General features: G+C 39.1%; 2 protein-coding genes across 3 annotated transcripts; both read right to left on the reverse strand.

Moving 5' to 3' along the window:
- Positions 1-2,566: 2,566 nt before the first annotated feature.
- LOC131248374 (small ribosomal subunit protein uS10y-like) lies at positions 2,567-7,693 on the reverse strand. Of its 2 annotated transcripts, none has more exons than XM_058248640.1 (4): positions 7,534-7,693; positions 7,308-7,432; positions 7,093-7,206; positions 2,567-2,892 (listed from the first exon to the last, which is right to left on the reverse strand). In XM_058248640.1, the coding sequence occupies exons 2-4, from the start codon at positions 7,417-7,419 to the stop codon at positions 2,750-2,752; spliced, it is 369 nt and encodes a 122-aa protein (XP_058104623.1). In that variant the 5' UTR covers positions 7,420-7,432; positions 7,534-7,693; the 3' UTR covers positions 2,567-2,749. The 2 variants fall into 2 exon arrangements, with proteins under 2 accessions (XP_058104623.1, XP_058104624.1); XM_058248641.1 differs by having other exon boundaries at positions 7,583-7,604.
- Positions 7,694-11,391: 3,698 nt separating this feature from the next.
- On the reverse strand, positions 11,392-22,369 carry LOC131248375 (uncharacterized). Its single transcript, XM_058248642.1, has 9 exons — positions 22,099-22,369; positions 21,869-21,976; positions 21,626-21,777; positions 19,507-19,592; positions 13,368-13,422; positions 12,882-13,004; positions 11,931-11,987; positions 11,620-11,803; positions 11,392-11,573 (listed from the first exon to the last, which is right to left on the reverse strand). The coding sequence occupies exons 1-8, from the start codon at positions 22,260-22,262 to the stop codon at positions 11,679-11,681; spliced, it is 870 nt and encodes a 289-aa protein (XP_058104625.1). The 5' UTR covers positions 22,263-22,369; the 3' UTR covers positions 11,392-11,573; positions 11,620-11,678.
- Positions 22,370-27,275: the final 4,906 nt, after the last annotated feature.

The raw sequence follows: 27,275 nt of genomic DNA on the forward strand, positions 1-27,275 counted from the left end.
TTTTGACTCTGCTCAATCAGAGCAGGCTGATTAATTGGATGGTCTAGTTTGTCTTTTGCCCAAGTGCTATGTTACTTTTGCTAACTGAGATCCAGTGGAACTTTCATAAGATCCACCCTGTACGTAAGGTATGCTTCGAACCCCAAAAAAATCGTGATTCAACACTCAGATGGACCACTGTTGGGATGGGACGCCCAGCCTTAGTATTTGTGTACGGCCCACTAGTGTTTATATGCTATCAGAGCCATTCATCTGATGTTCCTCACCATGATGAAGGAATTGCCCAAAAGTTGAAGCATTCCAAAAGTCAGGTGGGCCAAACAAGGAAATAGAGTGTTGTACTCCTAAACGGTGGGGAATGTAACCTGGTTAGGTGTACCTAAGTAAGGTATGAAAGCGTTTTCCCTTTCATGAAGGGTAACAGACTCTTCATTCATGATTTCCAAGTAATGGTTTTGGAGATCAAATAAGGTGAGGGATGCGATTGTTCATACGCATGCACACCGAAATAAATCATGGACGGGGCATAATGTAACTCAATAAGCCGTCCAAATAGTTGGACCACTTCAGATCAATGGTAGAAAACAAGTACGCAAAACTCATCTTCAAACTGGTGAATTAGTGATCATAAAACCAACAATAACACTACCAAAACAACAGATCATTGGACATTCTGATGGATGGATGGTTAAAATGAAGAGCAGTCCCTATTTAAAATCCACACAAGGGGGACCATGACTTAGACCATCACACTGCCAGAGTAGCAAAGAGCTCCCTTGAAAAATAAAGACTAGATTAGCAGTAACACCAGTCGGTGGTGTTAAGACTCCGAAAGTAGTTAATTCCAAATAGACACTGGCAGCCCATGTATTTATCCATTAATCCTTCACTAAAGGAGGAACCAAGTTAGATAGATAGGTGCAGATGAATTTTACCAATTTGAATTCACCAAAGAGTAGGATCCAACATTTGTTTACACGCTACTAAAAGCAAATACGGGTAAATAATGGTGTATCAGTAGTAAATGATGTGTATTTCTGTGGGGTCCCAATATGATGTAGTAAATGCAGTGAAACATACGGAGGAAAATCTGTGGGTCCCAGAATGATGTGTCTTATCCACAGTCTCCGCCCAAAAATGAGCTAAAGATCCAAAGCTAAAATGGACCACAACACAGGAAAAATTAGATCTAATGACGTCCAAGGCTGAAAGCTGAAAGACAAGATTTTTATTTGTCTCCCAGCCTGTTTCATAAGGTCATACAGACATGATTAATTGCGGCCCCAAGTTTTCATAGGTAGGTGTTCAAATCCCACTGTTTCCTGTGGTGTGGTCCGCTTAGCATTGGCTCATCCTCATTTTTGAGCTGATGCCCTAAAATAAGCTGGCAGAATGCAATACAGTAAGCCCCTCAGTTTTTTACATGTCCAAATCCCAGGAATGTAAACCAAAGACTAAGAAGCTTTGCAAACAAGCTACCTGTCAACAACCTACATTGGGAAGGATGCCATAATTACATGCGTAAATAATCATGGCTCATTTAACACAAATTACATCCCTAACAAGTAAAAAAAATAAAATCAAACAGCCTCTAAGACTGCTTCATAACAGGGGAGCTGATTAGGTGCGGCCCCAGCCTCTCCCAAGATTGTGCAGCCCTTACTGTAGGGCTCATTACTGTAGGGCTCACCTTATGTATGCATTCTATATCCACTCAGTCATCCGTTTTACCGAATCATTTGAGGGCATGAGCCCATAAATGAAGATCCAAATCTCAGGTGGACCATACTATAGGGACAGTGGTGATTGAAAACCTACCATTAAAAACTTCTTAGGGCCACCGTAATGTTTTATTCAACATCCAAGTTGTTCATAAGGTCAATAGACCTGGATGAAGGGTTTTAAAAAACATCGGTTTGATCCTTAACTTGTGGCCCCATTAATGGTTAATCACCACTGTTTACTATGGTATGGTCCACCTAAGAATTGGATCTGCTTCATTTTTGGGCTCATGCCATAAAATGATCTGAAAAAATGTATGGACGGTGTGAATATAAAATACATTCATCAAGGTCAGCCCCACAGTCACCTAATCCACTCCCTCATAACAGAACCAGGCCTGCAGAAATTGCTGAGCAGAAGCATCAAAGTTCGGCCATTAATGGTGGACCACAAGGTAAAGATGTGAGGTTATAATCCTCCCTGCAGAAATTCGTGAGCAGAATATCATAATAAATTGTAAGCGAATACGATCAATCACATGCAACCATAGCGCGGTAGGCTAACCATGCTACCCAGTTTTCTCCTGCCAACATCTTATGCATAGTACATCTGAACCCGTGCAAAAGATCCAAGCCACAGCTGAAATCACGCCGATCCACTCATCAGTTCGTCACACAATCGAAATCAATGGGCTAACAACATATGACCCAACATACAGGTGTGATCCACCTGGCAAACAAACCACTCACGGGAAAACTGTGTAGGATGATAGGCTTACCATGCTATGGTTGTACATGATCATTCCATCCACATAGTCGCAATACAGCAATGAAATATACGACGATGAAAATAATAATTCAATGTATCATATCAGCAACAGCCGGTGCCAGATCTCTGGAAGCAATCAGAGGTCAATCAGTTGTACACTCCAAAACAAAACAAACAGCTATGATTTTGAGCTCTTCATTCAAACAGATAAAGCACGGCACTAACTACTCACGAAAGAAGAAAACAAAAAAATCCAAATTCATGGATCAGCAATGGTAACCTCAACCTCCACACCCGGTTCAATGGTGATAGAGGTGATCTGCTTCACCACTTCAGAAGAGCTGACAAGGTCAATCACTCGCTTGTGCACACGAAGCTCGAACCTATCCCATGTGTTGGTTCCTGCAACAAGATGCATTTTTCCATTCATCAATACAATGGCTTTCATGTTCTTCCAAGATATTCAATGCTGCAATTATAGAATATCACATTATATTGAAGCACATTAAATTATGAATGCACTACCAAACCTTTTTCTTTTTTTTTTTTGAAAGATCACTGCCAAACATTTTAATGACGTACGTCACAAAGTGTCTATTATATAATATTTTAATAATAGATAAGCAAACTTGGGAAGGAGGGGCACATCTTGTGTGGAAAGCTATTGAAAATTTTATTTTGAAGGGTAAATGATTTATTAATAATAGATCAGCTATTGAAATTATATGCTAAAAATGACAAATTTATTGCATAAATGCAGTTAGGACTCAGCATGAAAGTTCCATGAAACTCCACGCAACAAACATCTCATAGTGTTCTGGTTGGAATTTGGGCTGTGCTTCCTTCTGCAGGCCACTTTTGGATGGTCACAGTAAAAGCTTCAATCAAATTGTTTCTTGGGATATGGTCATCCACATGGTGTCCCACCAAAACAGTGCTGATCAGATTATCCCCAAGGTTTGCCAACTTGGTGTGCATTTGCCAACCCTTGTTGAATCCACACCATCTAAGCCCTACCCCAACTAATTGTGGTCGGCTCGACCTTTGCTAAATGGCTGTGACCTTTCTTCCACGCACATGGCATAAACATACATCAACCCAAACTGTGCAAATCATGAACCACATTTTGCATGAATCATGCCATGAAAATCATAACCATACGCTTGTCTGCCCTCAAATTTGATAGAAAACGGTCAGCCATCGAATGTCAGATGATTGAATTGTCCGCGCAGTGTAATTTATAAGTTATACTCCAACCATAGGGTACATGATTTAGATATCCAAAATGATGCAGAGGCAAGTCACACATTCATTGGATGACTCGCTCCCACTCGAGGGTTACATGACTCGCCAGTATGTACAGTCTAGATTGATGTACACACAAAACCCAGATAGTTTTTAAGCGACAAGAGCATGAAAAAGATCAATGAACAGGGAAACATGAAGCAACAAAAAATTATTAATACGACCTGATCAGGAAATAACAAATATTATAGCCTCTACAAGGAAAAAGACAAGCTTCAGTGAAGAAATCTAGCAACTACAAGAAATATATAAAAACCAAAATTTATAAATGAACCGATTTGTGATGGATAAAATATGATGAAAAACAAAAAAGACTAAATAAACAGACCATCACAATCACAAGTAGATTGAAAACACAAATAATAATGACGATAGATAATAACAATACTCGCTGTTCTTCATGAACAAAGATTCAATTAGGGTTAGGCTTTGAACTAACAAAAGCGTGAAGAATAACACGTTTTCACTGGACAAGAGGATCACAACTCCAGCTTTATTTATATAACCCAACAACTCCTGTGATTTGCGGAGTTTAAGCCATTGACATTTAATCCTCAATGGTACAAATGCTCAACTGTAAAATCTATTATGACAATGATGGTTAGAGCTACAACAAGGTATTCCATATCGGTAATGGCGACCATAACAGTCACCACCATTAACGATGCACGTATCAGCCGTAACTACCGCCCATTACTGCTCCCGTAATGGTTGGAAAAAAAATACCCCAAAAAATTCTGGAGAAAAAACTCTAGAAAATCCAGAATAATGTAAATATTCTAAATATGTATTCATTTTTTTTTATTTTGAACGTGTTTATGGTAGCATAACGGTCCACTTTTTGGTAAGTGTTGTATTAGGTTGTCTGGAGAATTTATGAACTTGGTTATATGTCTCTAAGGCTTACACATCACAATTAAACAGTAGAATTAGAAATACGAAAAAAACATAAATACCACTTTTTTAAAGGCCCTCGAAGCTTTTATTCACCCAAATCGCTTCAAACTATGGTTTTAATCTTAAAAAACTATAGTAAGAATGGTCAAAATCTGTTGTAGAACGATCTAGAAGAGTTTTTGAAATGAAAAAAGTGAAAAAACAAATGGGGAGAATGGATTTAAATATTTTTAAAAAAATGATCATTTTTTAGCCGTTACGGTCCCCATAACAGCCGATACGGTCTCAAAAAACCAATTGCCCCGTTTCACCCCCATATTGCGTGACGGTCACGGCTATTACTCATACGTATCAGCCTTTAAGGTTGTATCATTATGGATACGGAACACCTTGAGGTACACATTCAGTAATACGGACAATGGTGTGAGTTGCTCATTTAGTATTAGCTTCTCATTGTGGCTTGTATAGGGTGTCTAGAGGATGGATGGCTCGGATCATCTGATCCATAGTCACATGATCACTGTTCAACCAATTCATACTCCAATTCATAGTTCATAGTTTGATACTTCCAAAAAATTTCCCAGTTCTTGATGGGTAGCTCATTTAGTTCATTTTCTAATTTGCCTAATTCGCAGTTCAGATTTGTCCAGTTCAAGAAGGTAATATGACGGTCAACAATCCAAATTCAATAAACAAATGCTCATTAATCAGAGGTTAAGATTAGTGTTGTCATATGCAATCGCATATGCCATTTCGGGAGCATAGATCGCATATGCCATCATGGCGTATGTGGTTTTATGACCATTAGGCACTATGCCATGGCATATGCGATTATGATATCACCTATGCGATGAAAAAAATATAATTTTTTTGAAGGACTGAGCAATGGCATATGCGATTATGCGATTGCATATGCACACGGGCCCCTTGGGTTGCATATAATCGCTTATGTTATTCGACAAGAATGGTTAACATCATTCAATCGATCTAATTTCTGGATGATGTATTTACAGCAGGTCCCCCGATTTGGATGCTTTAAATTGAGTTATTGTATGCCATGCATTCCATCATTGTTGGCCAAAGCATTCACTATTATTGAAAATCAATCACAAATTCACAACAGATGCATGTGATGCCATCTTTCCATTCATTAGGTGCACCTACCTATTTTCTGAGTTAGACTATGACACCCTTTAATTTTGAAGATTCAGCCTACCTTATGAGTGGATCAACCTGATTTTTGCACCAAGTGACCTTAATGGTGGACCCCTGTTTACATGAATTGCATGTCCCATGCAAGCGCAAAGCGGCGCAGAATATCATGCTAAGTGAGCACACAGCTTCTTCTAGCTGAACAGTTATGTACGCCCTTTTTCCATCACCCTCTGGAAAATCATTTTTTGAACCCACGTGCAATGCCACAGGATCAAATAGTCCAACGAGTATAAAATTGCTTAGCCTATGTGTTGCAGTAGCTGGATTGGAACAAATTTTAGCAGACGTGTTTCTGATGTGTCGAACGATCAGACACCTCATGCAAGTTTGATGCCACATGAAAATTTTTGAGTGCTGCCATTTGCTCCGACATAGGATCAAACAAACTGGTGCAATATAGCTCGAATTGCAATCTAAGTCATTGATCTGAATTGCAGTTCAAGCATGCATCAATTTATGTAACTATGATCCAATCACATCTGCAAATGAGCCCCTATGGGGCACCACATGCAAGGTTAAAGTATTGTCTGAAGCTGGTTTGTATCACCCTATATGTACCAGTATTGGCCATGAACAATACAAGCATACCGGCCACGTAGAGGCCCAAAACATCCCGACACAAGGTGATGCATAAGGATATCAATGGTGAATTATATGATATAACACATTGATCGCAAACCTTGCCCCATGCCAGTTATTCAAAACACAATGTAAGCAATATGAACTCGATTTCAAGAGTTTATAGTACCAAAAATTCGAAATACATGAGGACTGAAGCCAACCTTGACACTTGACTGAAAATCAGATACCAGATGCAAACATGGAAGAGCAAGAATCTCACTCAACCCATTCCACAGTGATCACAACTCTCAAAAAATGCAGAACTAAGGGGTTGATAACTACAGCATCAGATGCCCAATTGAATAAATTGCAATGTATCCAAATCAAGGAAAGAGGAATTGACTAAAGTGGCCCTAGCCCAATTCCATTAACGGCAATGAAGGAGAGTGGTGACGACCTCAGATTAAAACCATCCCACCCCCATTTCAGTAATTTCCTTTGTATAGTAGATTTGAGTTATCGTGACTCATTTAAACGGGACTGAAAACATCCAAACGCACACCCAAAATGAAAAATGAAAAAAAAAAAACAAAAAAACAAAAAACAAAAGGAACTGCGATTCACCTTCTCCGCAAGGGGACTTCCGGGTGGTGATGTGGAGGACCTTGGTCGGCATCCGCACTGGTCCCTTGACGGTCAGCCTCTTGTCTTTGGCCCCACGAACCAGATCAGCACACACTGTAGTTGATATTTGAAACAGCAACTAACAAGATTAAAAACGGAAATTTTAAGAATGAGAGAGGAAGAGATCGGGAAAAGAAAGAAGAAGAAGCAGAGACCTTTCTCGAGATTTTTAACATTCTTGGAGGAGAGAGTAATACGGATGCGGTGAACTTGCTCCTGTGGTTCTTCCAGCCCTGGTTTCGTAGGTTTCATTGCTGCGTACGCCATGATTTTCTCCTCACTGCACACATACACAAACACAAAAACACTAGGGTTTGATGGAAGGAGGAGAGATTTTGAAATGGGGATGAGGAAGATGAAGAACGGTGGGATTTGGATTACCCGATGAAGGGAGAGAAGGAGAGAAGGAGAGTAGGAACGGCGCGTTTACCTCAGTTCCTCTGCTCCTTGAGAAAATAGACGGGAGGGAGAGCGTTTTAGGGTTTTGTAGCTGTTATAGAGGCGAGGCAACGGTGGACGCGGATTTCCTTCCTGCGCTGGGCTGCTGGGCGGGGTCTATGCAGATGTTGGTGAGAAATCCACACCGTTCATCCGTTTTGACAGCTCATTTTAGGGGAAGCGGATTGGCTGGTGTAGCTGCTGTATTCACGTCAGCAAGTTTTGTAGGTCGTATAACGAGGTATCTGTTATATAACCATCCATCCATTTGACGAGCTCGTCTTAAGTCTTGAGATGAAAAATATGAAGATCTAACTATCAAGTGGACTGCAAAAATCAGTGGGGGATTGGACGTCTACCACTGAAACCCTTTTCAGGGGCACAGAAGTTTTCGACCAATATAAAATTTATTTTCCTCTTCATTCATGTCTTTATGACCGGACAGAGTGGATGGAAAATAAATATTACAGCGGGCCTTAGAATTGTTTAAGGGTGAAAATCATTATCCTTGCGGCTATTTTTAGCGTGGTACAGATGATCTTTTAGATATGATTTTTTTTAAAATAATGCTCTAAAATGATCTCAACCGTGGGAGGAGGAAACGTAGAAGCTAACGGCGATTGTTTTATCGTCTGAAGGAGGGAAGCAGCCCCATCTTAGAGCCAATTGGCTCATGCCACGTCAACACAGTACCCCTTCACATACTGTACTGAGTTACTTAGTACCCATTCTAATTTCCGTACCTATAGCTGGTGTGTGGTATACCAGCCAATCCGCTTCCCATTTTAGAATATTCGACAAAAAATGAGGTGGATATAAAACTAAACTCAAGTGAGCCACACGAGAGTGAAAAGTGGCGATTCAGTGTCCACTGTTTGAAACATTCGTATGGTCACAAAACTTCATGATATGATAAGTTTGTGGTCTTTTCAGTTCATCCCAGTCGGAATGACCTTTTAAAGGGTTTGGATGGCATATAAACATCAAGGTAGATCTCAGGAAAGTTTCAACGGTAGGAAACTCTTTCCCCGGTTTTCCCTCTCGCATGACGGCCTTTGAGTTTTGGATCCATGTGATTTTTGATATCTTGTCCAAAAATGATCTGAAAAAGGGGATGGGCGGTATGGATTTCTTACAAACATCACGGTGGGCCCCACTTAGCATCCCATCGCTCCGCGTCCGGCAACGGGGTCCCGGTAAAGCGCACGCCGCTGCACCTTGCTCATTTTAGAGGTGCACTGGATGACGGATCGGGATGGGACATCCTATCCGGACCGTTCATCAGATGGTAGAACCGTATTGGACCATCTAGATTAGGGGGGACGTGGATTACCAAATATTTCAATAATCGTGTGTACCAATTCATCTTTTTTATTCAAGTATAACTTGGAATTTGGATATCGCATGTGAGGTTTGATTAGACTACAAAACGGCCAGATCATTGATCAAGACCATCCAGCATGTGGGTTCCACCTTTGACTACCCATCCTTCTTAAAATATCACTATTTCTGAATGATCATTACTGGTTAGGGAAATGGACGGTCCATATTGATCATATTATAAACAGTCTGATCACTTATCCACACCGTCCACCATACGGGTCCTAAACTCAATCACCCATTACTGTGTCGGATTCCAACAGTCCATTCAATAGCTACTGAAATAGATGACTTATATAAATCATATTGTAAGTTATTGGATTACTGATCTAGAGCACATGATGGATGATCCTAACCGTCCATTCAATCGTTGGGGGCATAGACGGTCCATTTTGATCATCCTACAAACAGTCCAATAATTAATAACTAATTTGGACCATCCATCATTTGGGCTCCACCCATTTTGCCTATCATTACATGAAAAAACTTTTGTCAGATTATGTCCACTGTCCATTGAATGGTTAGGGAGATGGATAGTATATATTGATCATACTGCAAATGATGGTCTCATCATTGATATAGACCATCCATCATGTGTATCCCACCCTTGATTACCCATCCTTGTAAAAAATACTTTCCATCAGATGATCCTAACCATCCATTCGATGTCTAGGGAAATGCATGATGGACCATATTGATCATACTACAAAAGGACTGATCATTGATCTAGACCATATATCACATGGGTCCTAGCCTAATCGCCCCATCCCTCTTAAAAAATCACTATATTGGGATGATCATAATCTTCCAATCAACGCATAGGGAGATGGATGGTCCAGTCATTTATCTAGACCACTCATCATGTGGGTCCACTCTTGATGTCTCCTCTCTTTAAAAAATCACTTTGGTTGGGTTTTTTCTATACTGTCCAATCAATACCGAGGAAAATGCATAACCCATGCTGACAGTTCAATTGCTCTAAACCATCCATCATGTGGGTCTTGGGTCTCGTCTTTCATTGCCCACCCTTTTCAAAAGATCACTTTCTCAGGCGATCCTAGCCAACCATCAATGGCACGGGAAATGGATGATTTATACTGACCACACTAAAAATGGTGCAACCATTACATGAGCTGCGCCTTCGATTGCCCATCCCTCTCAGAAAACCATCCCTTGTTTTTCACCTTAAGCCATCCCCCTTGAGTGCCATTTATGTTTTTACAGGGAATCAAACAACCTCCAAACAGCCTCACATGTTCCTTGATCGAAAGTACATGCCATTCCGGAATCAGTCAGACCACGTGTTTGTGGAAATAAATTGTAAAATTCATCATCCTATGATCTGCGTTCGCCATGTATGGATGCAACCCACCCGGAGAATGAGCCACCGTGATTTCTTTGATATGCAAGGATGGGCCCACTGAATTAATGCCCCAATAAACAGAACATTTAGGGCCCATTTGGATACCAACAAATCAGTTACTTTTTCTACTTACAGCAGTAGATAAGTAACTTATTTCATATAAATTTGGTTTTTGATCAATTACAAGTAACTTTTTGACTTAAAATTACTTAATCACTTCAGTAAAAAAATTAATAATAATAATAAAAGCTTTTCTACTTATCATGAGTTGCTGAAGAGAGGCGTCATTAGCGACAAAAGAAAAGGAGAAAGCTGATGAGTATGTTGTATATCAGACATACTTGTTTGATTAACAAGTAGAAACTAAGATAAGTTACTTGAGGCATAAGTAGCTTATATTAAGTAACTAACTATCCAAACACTCCCTTAAGATGAGTCCACTACTCATTAGAGCTGTGGGATTCACAAGAGTAGCCACACCTGCCAAATTGGCAGACAACCAGGCCGTGTATGCCTATGGGCTTGAACATTAACATGTGAGAGTGAGGCTGATACAGTCACAAGATAAGCCAAACAAGTATATGCTAGTCCAGGGTCTTGGTTATCATCTCATAGCCCGAGTGATGAGCAGAGCCATGATTTACGGGACAGAGGATGCTCATGGTTGGCCCCACCTAATGATTGGCTTGGATCTAACACACGTGGCACATTGGCAGGCACCACAAATTACCTCTTCCACCTTTTGCTGGGATGAGTCCCAAGCAGAATTCCTCGCAATTCACCCCCTCCTTACCTTTTATGGTCCAAAGCCGAGCTCTGTGAACCCCGACTTCCTGCTATTAAAAGAAAATTGAAAAAGAGGATTTAACCATTGTTTAGCAATTCCAACCCTTTAAAAAGAGCCACCATGATGGACCATGTCTTACAAATCTCCCAGACTAGAAGATCTTAGCCACCTTGGACCTTCTTTCTCTTCAATGTTGACTTCCAGGCCACAAAACAAGATGTGAGGTTAAGATTGTCCCATCAAGGATATACCCATTCACCAAATGCCTTCAAAAAAATGAGTCTGAGGCATGCATCACTTAAAAGTGAAAAATTACAGAACCTTCTCTCCAGCCTTTCGGTCTTTAGATTGATTTCTTCAATACTGGATAACATTAGCTGAAATTATTATACTCGCTGTGCTTATACATACATTTTTGCCAAAAAAAAAAAAAAACAGAAGAGAGAGAGAGAGAGAGAGAGAATTCCAATGAGTGCTCTAAAATCATCCTCATCCCTGTAGAGAGAGAATTCCAATGAGTGCTCTAAAATCATCCTCATCCCTGTCGACCACAGCTATTTAATAGGGAATGGGTTGCCTGCCGGGCCATGTTTCTATCTTTTCAAAGTATTTGATGGGAACGATGCCATCGAAACCTTCCGTCAAGATCACTTTGTTGTCCGAAATGTAAAGCTTCATTCCCTCTTTTAAAAAAAAAAAAAAAAACCAACAACAACATTATCAGATGTGTCATATAAAATCAGGAAAAACAATCCAGAATAAGAGAATTTTCTTCTACTTGAAACAGTCCATAAAGTACAGAAAAGTTACCTTCTAATGCCTTTCTGACATCTAAGAAGATCAATACATTAACATCCCGCCGCATGCCTGGGAAGCAAAAGTATGCTTTAAGCTCGGTTTGATAGGAATCATGCGAAACATTTTTCTAAAGCAACATCCAGATGCTGACCAACTTACAATGCTGGGTCAGCCGTTTTCTATAGAAATTTCGCATCTCAAAAAACATAACCACTAAGACAAGGATGAATTATCAGCATCAGGGTGCTGAGAATCTAAACAACATCCTTGTGCAACAAGTCTGCAGAGGTGAATCTAGACCAATGATAAGATTCACTATCCAGAGCAGAATCCATCCATGGATGGGGCATGCCCCAAAAATCCCCCAGCATGGAAGATCTTCCTGACCTGGCAACAAATGGCCTACAAATGGAAAGCTACGAAAATAAATACAGCACAATCTTAGAGCCAGACATTGGATGACTAGGATGTCTCATTTAGGATTCTCAGAGCATTCACCTCATTTGAACAGATCAATATTCTAGATCATTAAACCAAGGGCCACACTTGTACAGAATGAAAGGTATTCTATAACGGTAACGGTGGCCATAACGGCCACCACCGTGACCTTTATGATACGGGGTGTAACGGCCATTACAGTCTCTATTCTTTTTTCTTTTCTTTTTTTTAATTGAAAAAAAAAAAATCCAAAAAACTTGTATTGGCCCCGTAATGGACCATTACAACTTTTACGGGAGGCGTAACAGGCTGTTATGGGGGGCTATAACAGCATTTATGGGCCATTTTTTCTGTTACGGCCTTTATGACCCTGTAACGTGTAACGGTTGCCACTGTTACCTTTACGTAATGGCCTTTACGGCACACCATGGAATGAGCCTATGAGGACGTTGTTAGTCTTAATGCATCATTAGCTGATGATTCCTCACTAGTCAATACAAGAAAAGAGATTTCAGAAGTACATACCGCTAATTACTTCTCCATCTGATGGCAACCCACTCGAGAAGTGAACGTGTAACCTTTTCATACGTTTGAGACCGGATTGCAAGATTGATTCCAGATTCTTCTTATAGGTTCCATGCACACATACTGTATATTTGAGAGGAACTATGAGTGTCAATAAATAAATATGCATTGATTCTGAAAAGAGCCAAATTTGAGTGTGCACACGCATACATACATGTCCCCCACAGGCACATACGCACCTAGGCATGCGCACACGCACATGGGAAATGCTAACATCCCCACCTTCATGGGATGTTAACAATGACCCAAAAAATCTCTTAAATGACACATGAAATAACCAAATGTCAATTTGAACTGTCGATTCATTCATACAACTGGGGGCAAGCCATGGTTTTAAAAAAAAACACCCTACTAATCGGATGATCCTAAACATCCGATCAAACGGCGTGGAAAATGGACACCCAAAATTATATATATAATCTCTACCTGTAACTTCATCTGCAGATAAGATGGGCTTTAATAACCTTTCAGATTCAATAAGCTGCACGGCAGAAATGCAAAACATAAAATGGATCAATATCAAACAGTTTAGTGACTCACAGGCATCAATTGAAGACTGAACCTACTGAGTAGCAGAATACATCAATTGGGCAGTCAGCTTCTAATATAATTATAATTAAAAAAAAAAATCAAGTTAAAACCAGGGCCCTCTTTGGTAGACACCTGAAAATAAGTTCATCTCATTTTAATAACAGTAGTTATGTATCAGAGATCTTGATCTCTAATACATAATCACTGTTAATATGTAGTTATGAACTGATTATGTATTAGAGATCAAGATCTCTAATACCTCATTACTGTTAACTAAAATGAGATCAACCCATTTTTAGATGTCTACCAAACAGGGCCTAACCGTATCAAATTATTCATCCTCGAGAAAAAAAAAAAAACTGTACCTTATAAAACTAATGGTTGAATGCAGGCTATCATTTGCTTGCTGATGTTTTCATAAGAACAAGTATTGGAATTGGCTACCAGATAACTTACAGAAACTTAGGCCATGTTTCGACATAACTATTCAAGACAGTGGGCCATACTGCATAAGCTTTTTCTCTTGACAGTTTGTTGAGAGAGCCCACAAGGAATTTTCCTAAAATATAGGAACGTTTCCTCTTCTTGATTTTATGGGGTTTTCTACACAAACGACAAACAAAAGCCGATGCAACAATAGGCAAAGGCACCAAAATCTTGATTTCATGAAAATACAATTTTAGAAAATACTACGTGCAAACATGGCCTCATCTAACAAGGATACTCCAAATTCTGATATTGGAGGAAAATGCACGTTAAATGTATGTGGAAACGGCTATTATGACAATTTTAATTTATCATTTCTCTTTTTGGCCTTATTTCTATTTATCCCGACACGTTTTCATATTTATACATGTATAAACTACCATGACATGATAACAACCGCATGTGTTGGTGGGTCAAGTTTTCTGGGACTGCAGTCTCACCTTTCATCACAATGTTTGACCCCAAGGCTGTCCGTATCCAAAATACATAGGCACACAGATTTCTAATGCATAATGTAACAAATACTGGGGGAAGGGAGGAAGGGAGGGAGGGAGGGAGGCACACAGATTTCTGATACATAATGTAACAAATACTCACACATCGTCCCAGAGGCCTTTTTTTTTTTTTTTAATCTTTTCTCACTTTGAATCTCATATCTTCTCTGAGGACCTTTCCTGCACAACTTTCTGTATTCACAGGAAGGATCAATATTCACCATATTTGTTGTCTTACAAGGCCACTACAGTTCTACAAGTCATTCAGATGTGGCATAGTTATTAAATGTCAGTTACAGTTTTTCTAAACTTTCACCATATGAATTGGCTGCGACTCTTTTATCATAAGACTAGTGGTGCAGATCAACTTGTTGATTGTAATCAACCTATGTAATAGACTACTAGATAGTTCTTGATTGTAATCAACCTATGTACTAGTCTATTACATTGCACGTGTAGGAGTTGTATGCTCTCATTGCCAGTCCCCAGCTTGGAAAAAGGAGGGTTGCATTAGGTTGGCAACCGGCGTCAAACTTATGCCAAAACTTCCACCATGAATCCGAACAGTATGACGTTCCAAACTCATGTTGGGGCGTTCCCTGTAAGCAACATGCTGCATTGGAGAGATGGAAGAATGGGAATGGAATTAATAGGTGCCCAAAAACTAAGTGGTGGAATTAAAAAGGAGAGAAATAAATATTATTCAAAAATAAATTGATGGAAGAAGGAAAGTGGAATGTGAGAGAAGTAAATGTCATGCAGAAGGAGATAGTTGAGTACATTGGGAAAGTGGCAAAAGATGTTTTATGAGAATCTAGAGGGAAAAGCCAATCATATAAGGAAACTCGGTGGTGGAATGACGATATACAAAAAGCTATTAACCAAAAAAGTGCATGTTTCAAAGCCTGACAAGGGACTAGAAACAATGAAAATCTTGAACAACATAAAAAATGCAAAAAAGATTGCTAAGAAAGTAGTGAGGCTAAAACTTATAGACTTGTGATGATCTTTATAATATATTGGAGACGAGAAGGTGAGAAAGATGCCTTCAAACTTGAAAAAATGAGAGAAATGAAGAGTAAGGAACTAGATCATGTTAGATACATTAAGAGCGATGAACAGATGGTACTAATCAAGGACAATGAGATCAATGAAAGTGGAAGAGTTATTTTCGGAACTTGTTAAATGACAATCACTCTGCGAACATAGAGATAGAAGGAACTATAAACTCGAATAACGTTGCAGTAAATAGATATTTTCGTAGGATTAGGTTATCTGAAGTGAATGAAGCTTTGAGGAAGATGAAAACTGAAAAGGCCCTTGGACTAGATGATATACCACTAGAGGTTTGGAAGTGTACCAGAGATATTGGGTTATTTTGGTTGACAAAGTTGTTCAACAAGATTGTAAGATCAAAGAAAATGCCACCTGAATGGTGGAAAAGTACCATCGTACCTATTTATAAGAATAAAGAAGACATACAGAGTTACACTAACTATCATGAGATCAAAGTTATGAGCCATAATATGAAACTTTAGGAAAGAGTGGTTGAACAAAGACTAAGGTATGAGAAGAATGTATCAGAAAATCAGTTTGGTTTCATGTTAGGGAGGTCTAATGTTGAAGCTATGCTCCTACTTAGAGTCTTATACAATTGATGGAGAAATATAGGGAGGGGAGGAAGGATTTCCACATGGTCTTCAGACTTACAAAAAGCTTATGATAGGGTCCCTAGAGAGTTAATCTAAAGGGCATTGGAGAGGAGTTTCAAGATGATATATTGACATGATTAAAGATATGTATGAGGGAGCGGTAACAAATGTGAATACCACTGGTGGAGAGACAAGTGAGTTCCCAATTACCGAAGGTTTGCACCATGGGTCGGCATTGAGCCCGCACCTTTTCGCATTGGTTATGGATGAGTTAATGAGGCATTTGCAGGAAGACCTCCCATGGTGTATGTTGTTTGAAAATGGCATAGTTTTGATTAATAATATGGGGAGGGAGTAAACACATAGCTTTATTAATGGAGAGATGCTTTAGAATCTAAAAGATTTAAAACTAGTCGGACTAAAACAAAGTGCAATTTTAGTAACAATAGTTGGAATGAGGAATTAGTAAAGATAATTGATCAAGAAGTTTCCCAAAATGACCACTTTTGATCCCTTGGGTCAATAATTCATGAGAGTGGAGAGATTGACAAGGATGTTGGCCATAGAATTCAGGCAGGGTGAAAGAAATGGAGATGTGCTTCTTGGGTTTTATGCGACCGTTGTGTACCACTCAAACTGCAAGGGAAATTTTATAGAATAGCTATAAGACCAGTCACTCGTTATAGGACAATTTAGAGCTAGGAACAACATGTTCATAGGACAAGGTGTAGCTGAAACAAGGGTGTTGAAATAGATTAGTGGCAAGACAAGGATAGAATTGGAAACGAATGCATTCATGGGTATATAGGAGTAACACCAAATGGTAACAATATGAGGGAAAGTAAACTTGGATGGTTTGGTCATATGCAACAAAGACTAAGAACTGTGTGGTTAGCAGTGAGTTTGTACAAGTTGAAGGCTCTAAAAGGGGCCCAAAAGGATGTGGATGGAGGTAGTAATAAAAGACTTGATTACCTATGGTCTAACTGAAGTTATGGCCCTTGATAGAGTGGAATGGTGGAAAAGGATTCATGTAGCTAACCTTAATTAGTTGGGATAAGGCGTAGATGATGATGATGACAGCTATTGGTACAAATCAAATCTAGAAACTATCTTCCTGTACAAGTTTTTATATATATATATATATATATATATATATATATATATATATTATGATGACCTCCAAAAAACTTGAGTTGAAGAAGACATGGTGGTACTTCCAATGGAATCGGAAGTGATGAGTGCAAATATCAGTCCAGAAAACTAAAGCCTTCTAAAGACATAAGGTGAATGAAAGAACAAAATTCCATTTCATTTACTCCACAATTCATGATCGTCCCTTTGCCACTCAAATACAAACCATTATACCATTTAAACAACAATGTTGTTCTTAAAAAGGAACTAGCCATCTAAAAGACTTCATAAAACAGAACATTGTAGAGCCGATGCCTCTTGCCTCCCATTTTGCAATGTCATGAACATAAAGCAAGCAACAGAATACCAAATTTATAGACATGTATGCATGCACGCAGCATGTATGCACACAAGCACAAAGCATGTATGAACACTAGCACGTACACATAATGTTTGTAGTATCTCCTTAGAGATACTTGCAATCGAGGTCGGTTGTGGAATTTTCTCGGACTGCTTTGCTGGACCTATATTGGTTGAAGGAGACTTTGAGAATGTGATTGCAAGGGCTCCGGGTCTTGTTTGGCCTCATGGAATTTGTCAGGGCATACTAACAAGTTGATGCTAACCAAATAAAATTAAGAGAATAACAATTTGGATACGTACCTTTTTCTTGACGGTCAAACCATTAAATTTCTCTAAGGACGCAACGAATAGATAAAAATAAGGGTTGTAGATCAATATCTAACAACCTACTAACTACTGGTAGTAACTGCAATTCCCCCCACCACTGGCAAACACATGGTAGAAGGGAAGTAACACATGTTATCTAACAACTTACATATCATCTATTTCAATAAATATTAAAATGACTAACATAACCTTGAATTCCTTCATCATCCCTACAGACTGTGTAATTTGGCCTAACTTAATCAAACAGTGTCAAAATTGCAAGATCTTGGGCTTGTCTGCAAGCTAGCTCAATAGGCTTTCAAACATGACCAATTTTGTTTCAATCAGATATTGTTTGATAAATGATAAATGGCCCACAAAATAATTGAAATGCTAAAGGAAACTTATGAACAATCCATAGAATAATTCTAACTTTAATCTAATTACATAACTCCTGATATGATCCAGAATGCACATCGAAACCGTTGATCTTTCATCAGATTAATAAGACCCTCAAAATCTAGATCCTCTTGATCACGACCCTTGGGTGAGTCTAGGGGTGCAACTCAGGTAGGTCAGCTCAAATCAAGGGTAACCCAAGCCCCACCCAGCCTTGAGATGACCCAACCCACAACCTAACCCCACTTGAATTCCAACCCTAGGTGCCCAACCTGGACCCAACATGAACTCCTCTATACTTGAACCTAACCAACCCAATCCATCCCAAACCAACCCAACTAAAATAGATGTGATTATTCCCAACCCATCCTAACGCGACCTGAATTTGCTTGACCCAAACCCAACCCGAATTCAAATCTGGTTGGTGTTTTCCAACCCTAACCAAACCTGAGGACCTTGACAACCCAATCCAACCCAACCCAAATTCAAGTTGGCTCAATTGGGTCCAGGTTAACCCGAACCCAAGTTAATCAACTAGCTTGTGTGGCTCGGATGCATCACAAAGTTAATGTTGAATGCCTCTTCCTTGGAGATGATGTTCAACCAATCTCTAGGGAAGCCATTTCCATTTCTAATGAGCTAATGGTCTAGATCCTCACTTTGTAATCTTTGATTCATTCCTGTGCACTGTCTTGATGGATCCTTGGATGCTCTCGTCTTAGTAAGTTTTTTTTTTACCTTTATGAAGATTTAATGAGATTTTTGTTGTTGCCAATAAAAATATTTATCTTAATCATAACAAAGTTAAAAATATTCAATTGACATAATTGAAGAGCCGGTGGGTTTACTAGAAGTGTTAATAATTGAAGTGGTCTTAGGCAGTATATTTCCAACTGAACTACCGATCTAATCTACTTGGCAACTTGTATGAGAAACCCAGACAATGGGATATATAGCTTCAATGCTTGAAGAGAAAAAATAATAATAATAATAATAAGGAACATATCTTCTGCATTTGGCTTAGACATAGACTCAGATCAATACATTTTATTTCATCTGAGCAACCTTGATGAAATGTTGTTCAGCAAACAGAGGTTGGATATAAGGGCATACGAAGAAGGAAAAAACAAGTTCAAGTGCTAGCTTCCAAACATTTTATTTCACTTGCAAGTAGCAAAAAGGACATGTTAAAATTATTACCTCTATCGTATGCCCCTGGTTTGCACGTATCAAGAGCTCTCCATTTTCTTCCAAGAGACTGAATCGTTGCTTATTGTCCCTCCTGACTGCCTGATATATTGCATTAAAACAAGGTGGCTTTATAAAGATCTACATCACATTGCAGGATAACTATAGTGTGATAGAACTGTCTACTTCATAGGACAGCAAGGAAGAACAAGCTAAAAAAATTGGGCTGTAATGCATAAACAAATACATCATGATCACCAGTATTGAGATCCCACCACTTTACATTGCTGTGAATGGCTGTATCTTTTAAAAAACATTGAGCATGGGTAAGGTGAGAGTAAAAACATAGGAAATTAACTATCCGCAAAGCATGAAAACCTATCAAACAGTAGGAGAAAACAACCTGACACAACAACGAAGTTGCAAGATATTCAATCGATTCTTTACACATTGTGAACATCATTTAGTTCTTTTCTATCAATGGGGAGAACTTTTATCACTAACAGTCATTAGTGGTTATATGATGCAACTCATACTCGCACCTCTGACTGTTGGAGGCAACTAAAGTAAATGATGTTAAAAAATGGAACCAAAAATGCACAACACAACTAATGTGAAGGCATAGAAGGAAGTGTTACAGGTAATTGCCCAATGTCAACTATTTTTATCATTTTTGAATTGGTAAATCAATCACTTGGCACATTCCAAAGAGAAAAAGGTCAACCAATCACTTCACTAAGTTAGTTCTTTACTAAACATATTTTCGAAGGGTTTTGCTAATGTCCCCATGAAGAGTTTTTAAATGACACATGGGATGACCTATCGTTAATTTGAACTATTCATTCATTATACATCTGGGAGAAAGCCATGGAGCAAAAAACATATCAATTGGATGGTCCTAAACATCTGAACAATAGAATGAAAAACGGAAAATCAAGATTCAGAGGAGAAACAAATAGGGCCAATCATCATCTTGAAACATATCTTCGATAGATACCATTTTGTATTGTTTATGATTCCACAATAGCACTTTGGTTTGATTATTCTAACCATGTGATCCATGGCTCGTAAATAACAGATGGTTGCATTCAAAGGGTTAGGATCATCTGGCCGGGGTGATTCTTGCACCATGGCTTGCGCCCAATGGTATTATTGAATGCTATGTCTTGATTGATGATCAGGTGTCCCACATGCCATTCAAAAGGTTTCGGGCCACTACTAACGTTCCCATAAAAGTGGGGATGTTAGCAAAACCCAATTTTTAAATTGCTAAATATTATCCTAGAATCTAGATAGGAACTTCTTGGGTCTTCCCACTCGAATTATTCAGCACCACTGCTTCCAAAGCTCTACAACCAAACTAACACAATCAATACCGCTTTATGCAACTAAATCTTAGACCCCCACTCTAGCATCTGAAAGAAACCCCACCATCAAACTGCTCAGTGGTAATCTTCTGAAACTCTAGTTATGGTGGCAGACTTGGCTGAAATATCACATAGTAGGGGGGAAAAAAGATCCATTCCATTTTTATCCATCTGGTGATTGGGGTTTTCTTTTCTCAAAAATCCTATGAATGGGTATTTTGCATGGAAATATTACCAAAGAAGCTGGTAGAGACAGTCTAGTGTGTGTGTGTGAGTGATCCCAACCTGAACTGACAAACCAATGACCTTGACCTGAGCCTGGTCTGATTACTAAGCTTGAACCATTGATACCTCATATATAAAGGTCTTGAGTTACTCTCACAATGAGTGGATATGCACCTCTACGAGTACTTCACACAAAGAATATGAGAGGATTTTCATACTCATGTGGACACACATAAATGCATTACATCAGCAAACATTCATTTGAATTCATTTGAACCTAAGACATACAATAGAGCGAAAACTTTTGGTAGGTAAGTGGGCTCGAACCCAAGCCCTCAAGCAATGCACTCTGTCTACCATTTGAGATAAGGGCTCTAAATACTCTTCGAATTTAAAACATGATTTGAAATCTAACCATGTTCCACACATAAACAACTTCAAAGATGAAATTCTACAGTCTGGAAATTATCATACTTCAAGCTTTAAAAAAAAAAAAATTTACTTTAAAAAAGAAAAAAGAAAAGAGATGATGAACGAACTAGCCTCTTTAATATCATCAAGGATGTGCGATTTCAATCGCACGTTGGCGAAGGTGGTCATATTCAACTGCAGCAGATCACGCACACTAACGTACCCGTCACTCCGCATTTCCAAGTTCAGTTGGGAAGCCATGTGGCGTAGAATCCGTGTTCTGAAACCCGAGCAGTGGGAAATTCAATAATACGAAAAAAAAAAAAAGGAGCGAAAAAACAAAGGAAGAGAAAAGGGAGAGAAACGATTACAGGAGTCTCCCAAGAGCGTCTATTTTGTCCATTTTGCTGTCTTTTCTCCCTCGAGGCTCGTCTTCTCTCGTCCGAGTACTGCCAGAGTTCGAACCCCTCCCTCTCCCGCTGCATTGAAAAAGAGAAGAAAAGAAAAAAGGAACAATCAAGATGTCTTCTCACAGGCATTGAGAGAGAGAGAGAGAGAGAGAGAGTAGGATTTGGGAGAGAAGAAAGGGTGGGAAGCATGCCTTCTTCTGGAGAGAGAAGAAGAGGGGGCAGATATAGAAGGGTTATTCTCCATCTTATGATGATTTAGGGCTGGAGCTATTGCTGCTGCTAGCAGAGATGGAGTTGGGGAGAAGAAAGCTGAGTAGCGATAGAAACGAAGGCCATTGCTCGCCGTCGCCCACATCGACACCAGACAGACCCCTTCTTCTATTCGCACGAGTATGAGAGTTTGCGTGTGTGCGTGCTTGGATCGGAAGTCGATTGCCGACTGACGCTGTCAGTAGCCAGTAGCTCCTGAACGGTGCTATGTGGGCCACAACATGATGTATGAGTTTTATCCACACCGTCCATCTACTTTTTCATTTTAGGTAACGATCCCAGAAATGAGACAGATCCAAATCTCATGTGTACCACACCAAAGGAAATAGTGGTTAAACGCTCACCATTAAAAACTTTTTGGGGACGACAAAAGTTTTGGATGAGGCTGATATTTATTTTTTGCCCTTCATCCAGGTCTGTGTGACCTAATTAAAAGTTTGGATGGAAAATAAACATTATAATGGCCCCCAGGAAGTTTTTAATGGTGGACGTTCAATCGCGACTGTTTTCCTGTGATGTGGTTCACCTTAGATTTTATATGTCTGAATTGTTTTTTACTCACTATCTAAAATAATTATCCAAAATTGATGGACGGAATGGATATAACACATACATCAGGGTAGGGTCCATTGAGCACCGTCCAGTAGCCACATTGCTACTGGCAGCGTCAGTACGCAATCGGCGTCCGCTTGGATCCCCGGATCCACCGAGGTGGGTGGGACCCCTGAGTGTGAGGCCACTTTGATTTGTGTGACTACATCCACGCCGTCCATCCGTATTGAAAGCTCATTTTAGGGAATGATTCAAAAAAGAAGAAGTTCCAAATCCCAAATGGACCACTGTATAGCAGACAGTGGTGATGGACCATTAAAAACTTCTCGTGGGCCACAAAAGCTTTGGATCAAAATGATATTTGTGTAGTCTCTTCATCTAAGTTGTTTTTTACGTTATCAGCAGGTTGGATGGCAAATAAACATTCAGGTGGAATCCATGTAGATTTTAATGGTGAGGATTCAATCAAGATTGTTTCCTATGGTGTGGTCCACCTAAGATTTGACTCAGCTTAATTTTTTTAATCATAACCTTAAATGATCTTTCAAAATAGTTGGACGGTGTGGATTTAAGACACATACATCACTGTGAGACCCACAGTCAGACCTAATCCTCTCCCCACCCATGGGTGTTCTGTGGGCCTGATGTATGTGTTTTTATCCACACCGTCCGTTCATTTTTTTCAGATCATTTTAAGGATTGATGAAAAAAATGTAGCAATGCTTGATATCAGGTGAATCACACCATAGGAAAACAATAATGATTAGATGTCCACCATTAAAAACATCTTAGGTCCACTTTAATATTTATTTGACATCCAACTTGTTGATTAGATCATGCATACGTAGAAGAAGGGTAAAGTCAAATATCAACTTCATCCAAAAGTTTTGTGTCCTTACAAAGTTTTTAATGGTGGCGTTCAATCAACACTGTTTCCTTTGATGTGGTCCACCTGATAATTGGATATGCTCTATTTTTGCCTTTTTGCATCAAATTATCTGGAAAATGTATAGCCGGCGTGGATGAAACACATACTTCATAGCCGAGCCCACATAACACCAACCAATCTGCGGAAGTCGCGCTGGCCGGATCAGGGATGCGGATAGTCTATCTACTTTTTAAAGATTACCATAGGGCATGAGCCCAAAAATCAAGTAGATAGAAATATCAAGTGTACCAAACCACAAGAAAACAGTGGAGATTGAATGCCCACCGTTAAAAACTTCGTAGGACTCCACTGTAATGGTTATTTGTCATGCAACTTGTTGATTACATATTGCATAACTGGACGAAGAGAAAATACAAATATCAGCTTAATCCAAAACTTTTGTGGCCATGAAAAGTTTTTAACGGTGAGCGTTCAATCACCACTCGTTCCTATGGTGTGGTCCATATGAGATTTGGATCTGCCTCATTTTTTAGATCATAACATAAAATAGTCTGAAAGATTAGATGAATGGCATGGATAGGACACACATTATGTTAGGGCCTACAGAGCACTGTCTTTAGCCACCTCGCTAATGACTAGGCAATCCGCCTCCCTGGATAGGCAGGAGAAGTGGATTGATTTTTGAGCCCGTACTGTGGACCCCACTTTATTATCGGCCTAGATCTCTCCCCCCAAACTGGGGCCAGACTTGCTGAGTGGTTCGACGATTTGAACTGTCCATGTTGTTGTGTGCACTATACTACCCTGGCCATCTTAAGATACCTAAGGTGGCTATGATTTAACTATAAAAATTCGAAGGTTTGTCACAAGTGTTGGAAGTTCGGTTTATTTTCTGTGGCGTGCCAGAATCGATATAGCGGCTCGATCCAAACTAATTAACTTTAACCCAAGGGGCCGAAATAAGCAAATACATCCAATATAAATATATATGGCCAAAATTAGAGACTCATTCAGCCACTTGCAAAATTTTGTAATGATTAGTAATTAATTGAATAGTGGGGTTCTTCTTCCAAAGATGAGTTGTGTTCTGCCTTTCATAAGAAATAACTTTTTAGTATATTAGTGTAAATAGACAAAAGGAAAAACTCATAATTGGATACTAGAAGCAACTGCGAGAATGTCTCTCTTGAAAGAACTGCTTGAAGTTAGATAGAAGACAAATCCAGCATTTGAATGTAGATTTTGATTATGATTAAAAACTATAGTTAAGAATTACCACAACTGGATTATCACTATTCCTAAGGTGCCTGAGATAAAAAATAAATTGATATATTCAATTTGTTTGTTGTAGTATATTTTCTTTATAGATTGTATCTACTATTTATAGATTTTTGTCCTATACCTTATTTTTCTAGATGCATCTTTTCATTACTACAACTGTTACAATAGTTGAAGAGCCTCTCTCTAAATCATTCTCTTGTTACGTTTTACTTTTGTGATTGTTCTTCTTTTGTCGGATATGTTTTGGATTTTTCAATCGCCTTCTGCATTTTGGACTCATTGACCGTGTTTTTCTCTTCGCTCGTTAAACTTTTGGATAACTTGGTTGTGTTACCTCCTCGACCATCCAATGACGTGTAGCATTAGATTCATGTCAGTTACGATTCCGTAAAAAACGCTCCAAGTATCTTAAGATGTTTTCATCCATATCCAATTTTCCATGCAATGCTACATGTCACCCTCCTATTGGCATTTCAAAAAATAAGGTACAACATTACTCCCCACATCACTTTGCCTTTAAGCAAAAAGCGAAGGCGACTTTGTTTCGTTACTCAACACAATTAATGCAATCAATTACTGGTCCACGTGTTGTTTTCCATTGACTCTACCTAGTTGAGGCTAAATCGAAAGATATTTTTTCTCTTTCATCTAGGTTATCCATGTAACACGTTGCATAGAATCGTATCATACAAGGAGTCATAATTGTCATTTCATTAATGCACACGTATTACAGGTAATATATAAACCTAACTCTAAGTCGGTGCTTACCTTCACCATTTGCTTGTTCTCTCATGTCTAAACTCCATTTCTAGTCCACCTTTCTCTCGATTATCATGGATGCATCTTCCTCCTCTTCCATTCCAATCTTCCACTTGGAATCATTCATCAAAGATAAGGATATCCTTTCTTCAGGAGTGATCAATGACCTTCTATTCAATAATCTCATCCAACCGAATAAGGCATTGTTGACACTCAGTCTAGCCTTTCATCTTTAGTTTTACTCGTGAACAACTTCGTGAAATTGAATCATATTTTTCCATGGTGCCCTTATGAAGTTCTGCTTATTCAATCTGATCATTTCCCCAGACCCTTCCAATGCATTTAAATATCTGAGATCATGCCCGAACTTGATGAATGGTTGGGCGGAATAGTATACTCGTATTAAAGCACAACATGGCAACATATGAAAGCAGACTAAAATATATGAATATATCAAACTTTTCTTACACGAATACCTCGTCAGTACTTTCTTCCATGTCGTTGTTTCGACTTTTAGGAGTCGGCCAACCAATACATTTTATTTTAGATGCGGCCCCAACAATCATGGATGTATGTGCCTTCACCCATTTTTTACCATTTAGTGAGCTTGTTTATTCATGCTTTGCTCTAAAGAATCAACACCCCTTTACCCTTCCAGACAAAACCAACAAGACGTATTCCATTTTTATGGCTCTGCAATACCAATCTCAGGATGAAGTTCATGAATAAAAACACATGGCTTTTCTTCTCACGTGGATTTGCCAATTTCTATTCTCCGCAAGTGCTCTTCAAATTACCAAAGAATATATTCATATGGCCGATCCATTAGCTGAAAGAGGCAAGCTTGCTCTTGCTCCCTTTGTGCTCGGCCACCTATATCACAGTATGTTTGAAGCAACCAAGAAGGATTTTTACCACTCTAGCGGACCTATATGGCTTGTCCATATCTGATTCTATGAATATTTTGGAACAAAAGTCGTCAAATATGTTTCAACTAATGTGGAATTTACTTATTTCGACCTCCGTAATATCATGCCCTAAAGTTAATCATTCCTTCATCGAGTGTATGAGTTTCTTCTTTAATTTGCTCTTGACAAGTTCAACCATTCATTTTGTCTATTTAAAGATAAAGAATTCGGTCAAACCTGATTCACAAAAGACTACAGGCCGACCGATATCGAGATAGCAAGCCTCAAAGACGTGGCTTGAAAAAGTCATTTGATTTACAAAGACCTTTCGTATGAGGGCGTAGTAGACACAGGTGTTAATGCCAATATTGAAATTGAATACTATTATCTTAATCTTCTTGCCCGTCAATTTGGTCTGGCCTAAGACATCCATTTTTCATTAATTCACTAAACTTGCAATCAACCTCCAATTCATCGACCAGTTACGGATTTAGTTAGTACATTTCAAACTCTCCAAAGAGGGTTTAATTTTGTAAGCTCTTCTTTCATTCTTCCCCCCTTTACCACATGAATTGATCATCAGCTAGCTTTCTCTTTAATCTAAAGTGGAGAAACCTGTGACTAAGAAGAGAGACGACCGAAGAAGTTACCAAAAAAATCAACTACTCCTCACTTGACCATCTCCTGTCCAGAAGCCAACACGATAAAA

The sequence above is a fragment of the Magnolia sinica genome, chromosome 6 (genome assembly GCF_029962835.1).
Source record: "Magnolia sinica isolate HGM2019 chromosome 6, MsV1, whole genome shotgun sequence".
NCBI classification, from domain to species: domain Eukaryota; kingdom Viridiplantae; phylum Streptophyta; class Magnoliopsida; order Magnoliales; family Magnoliaceae; genus Magnolia; species Magnolia sinica.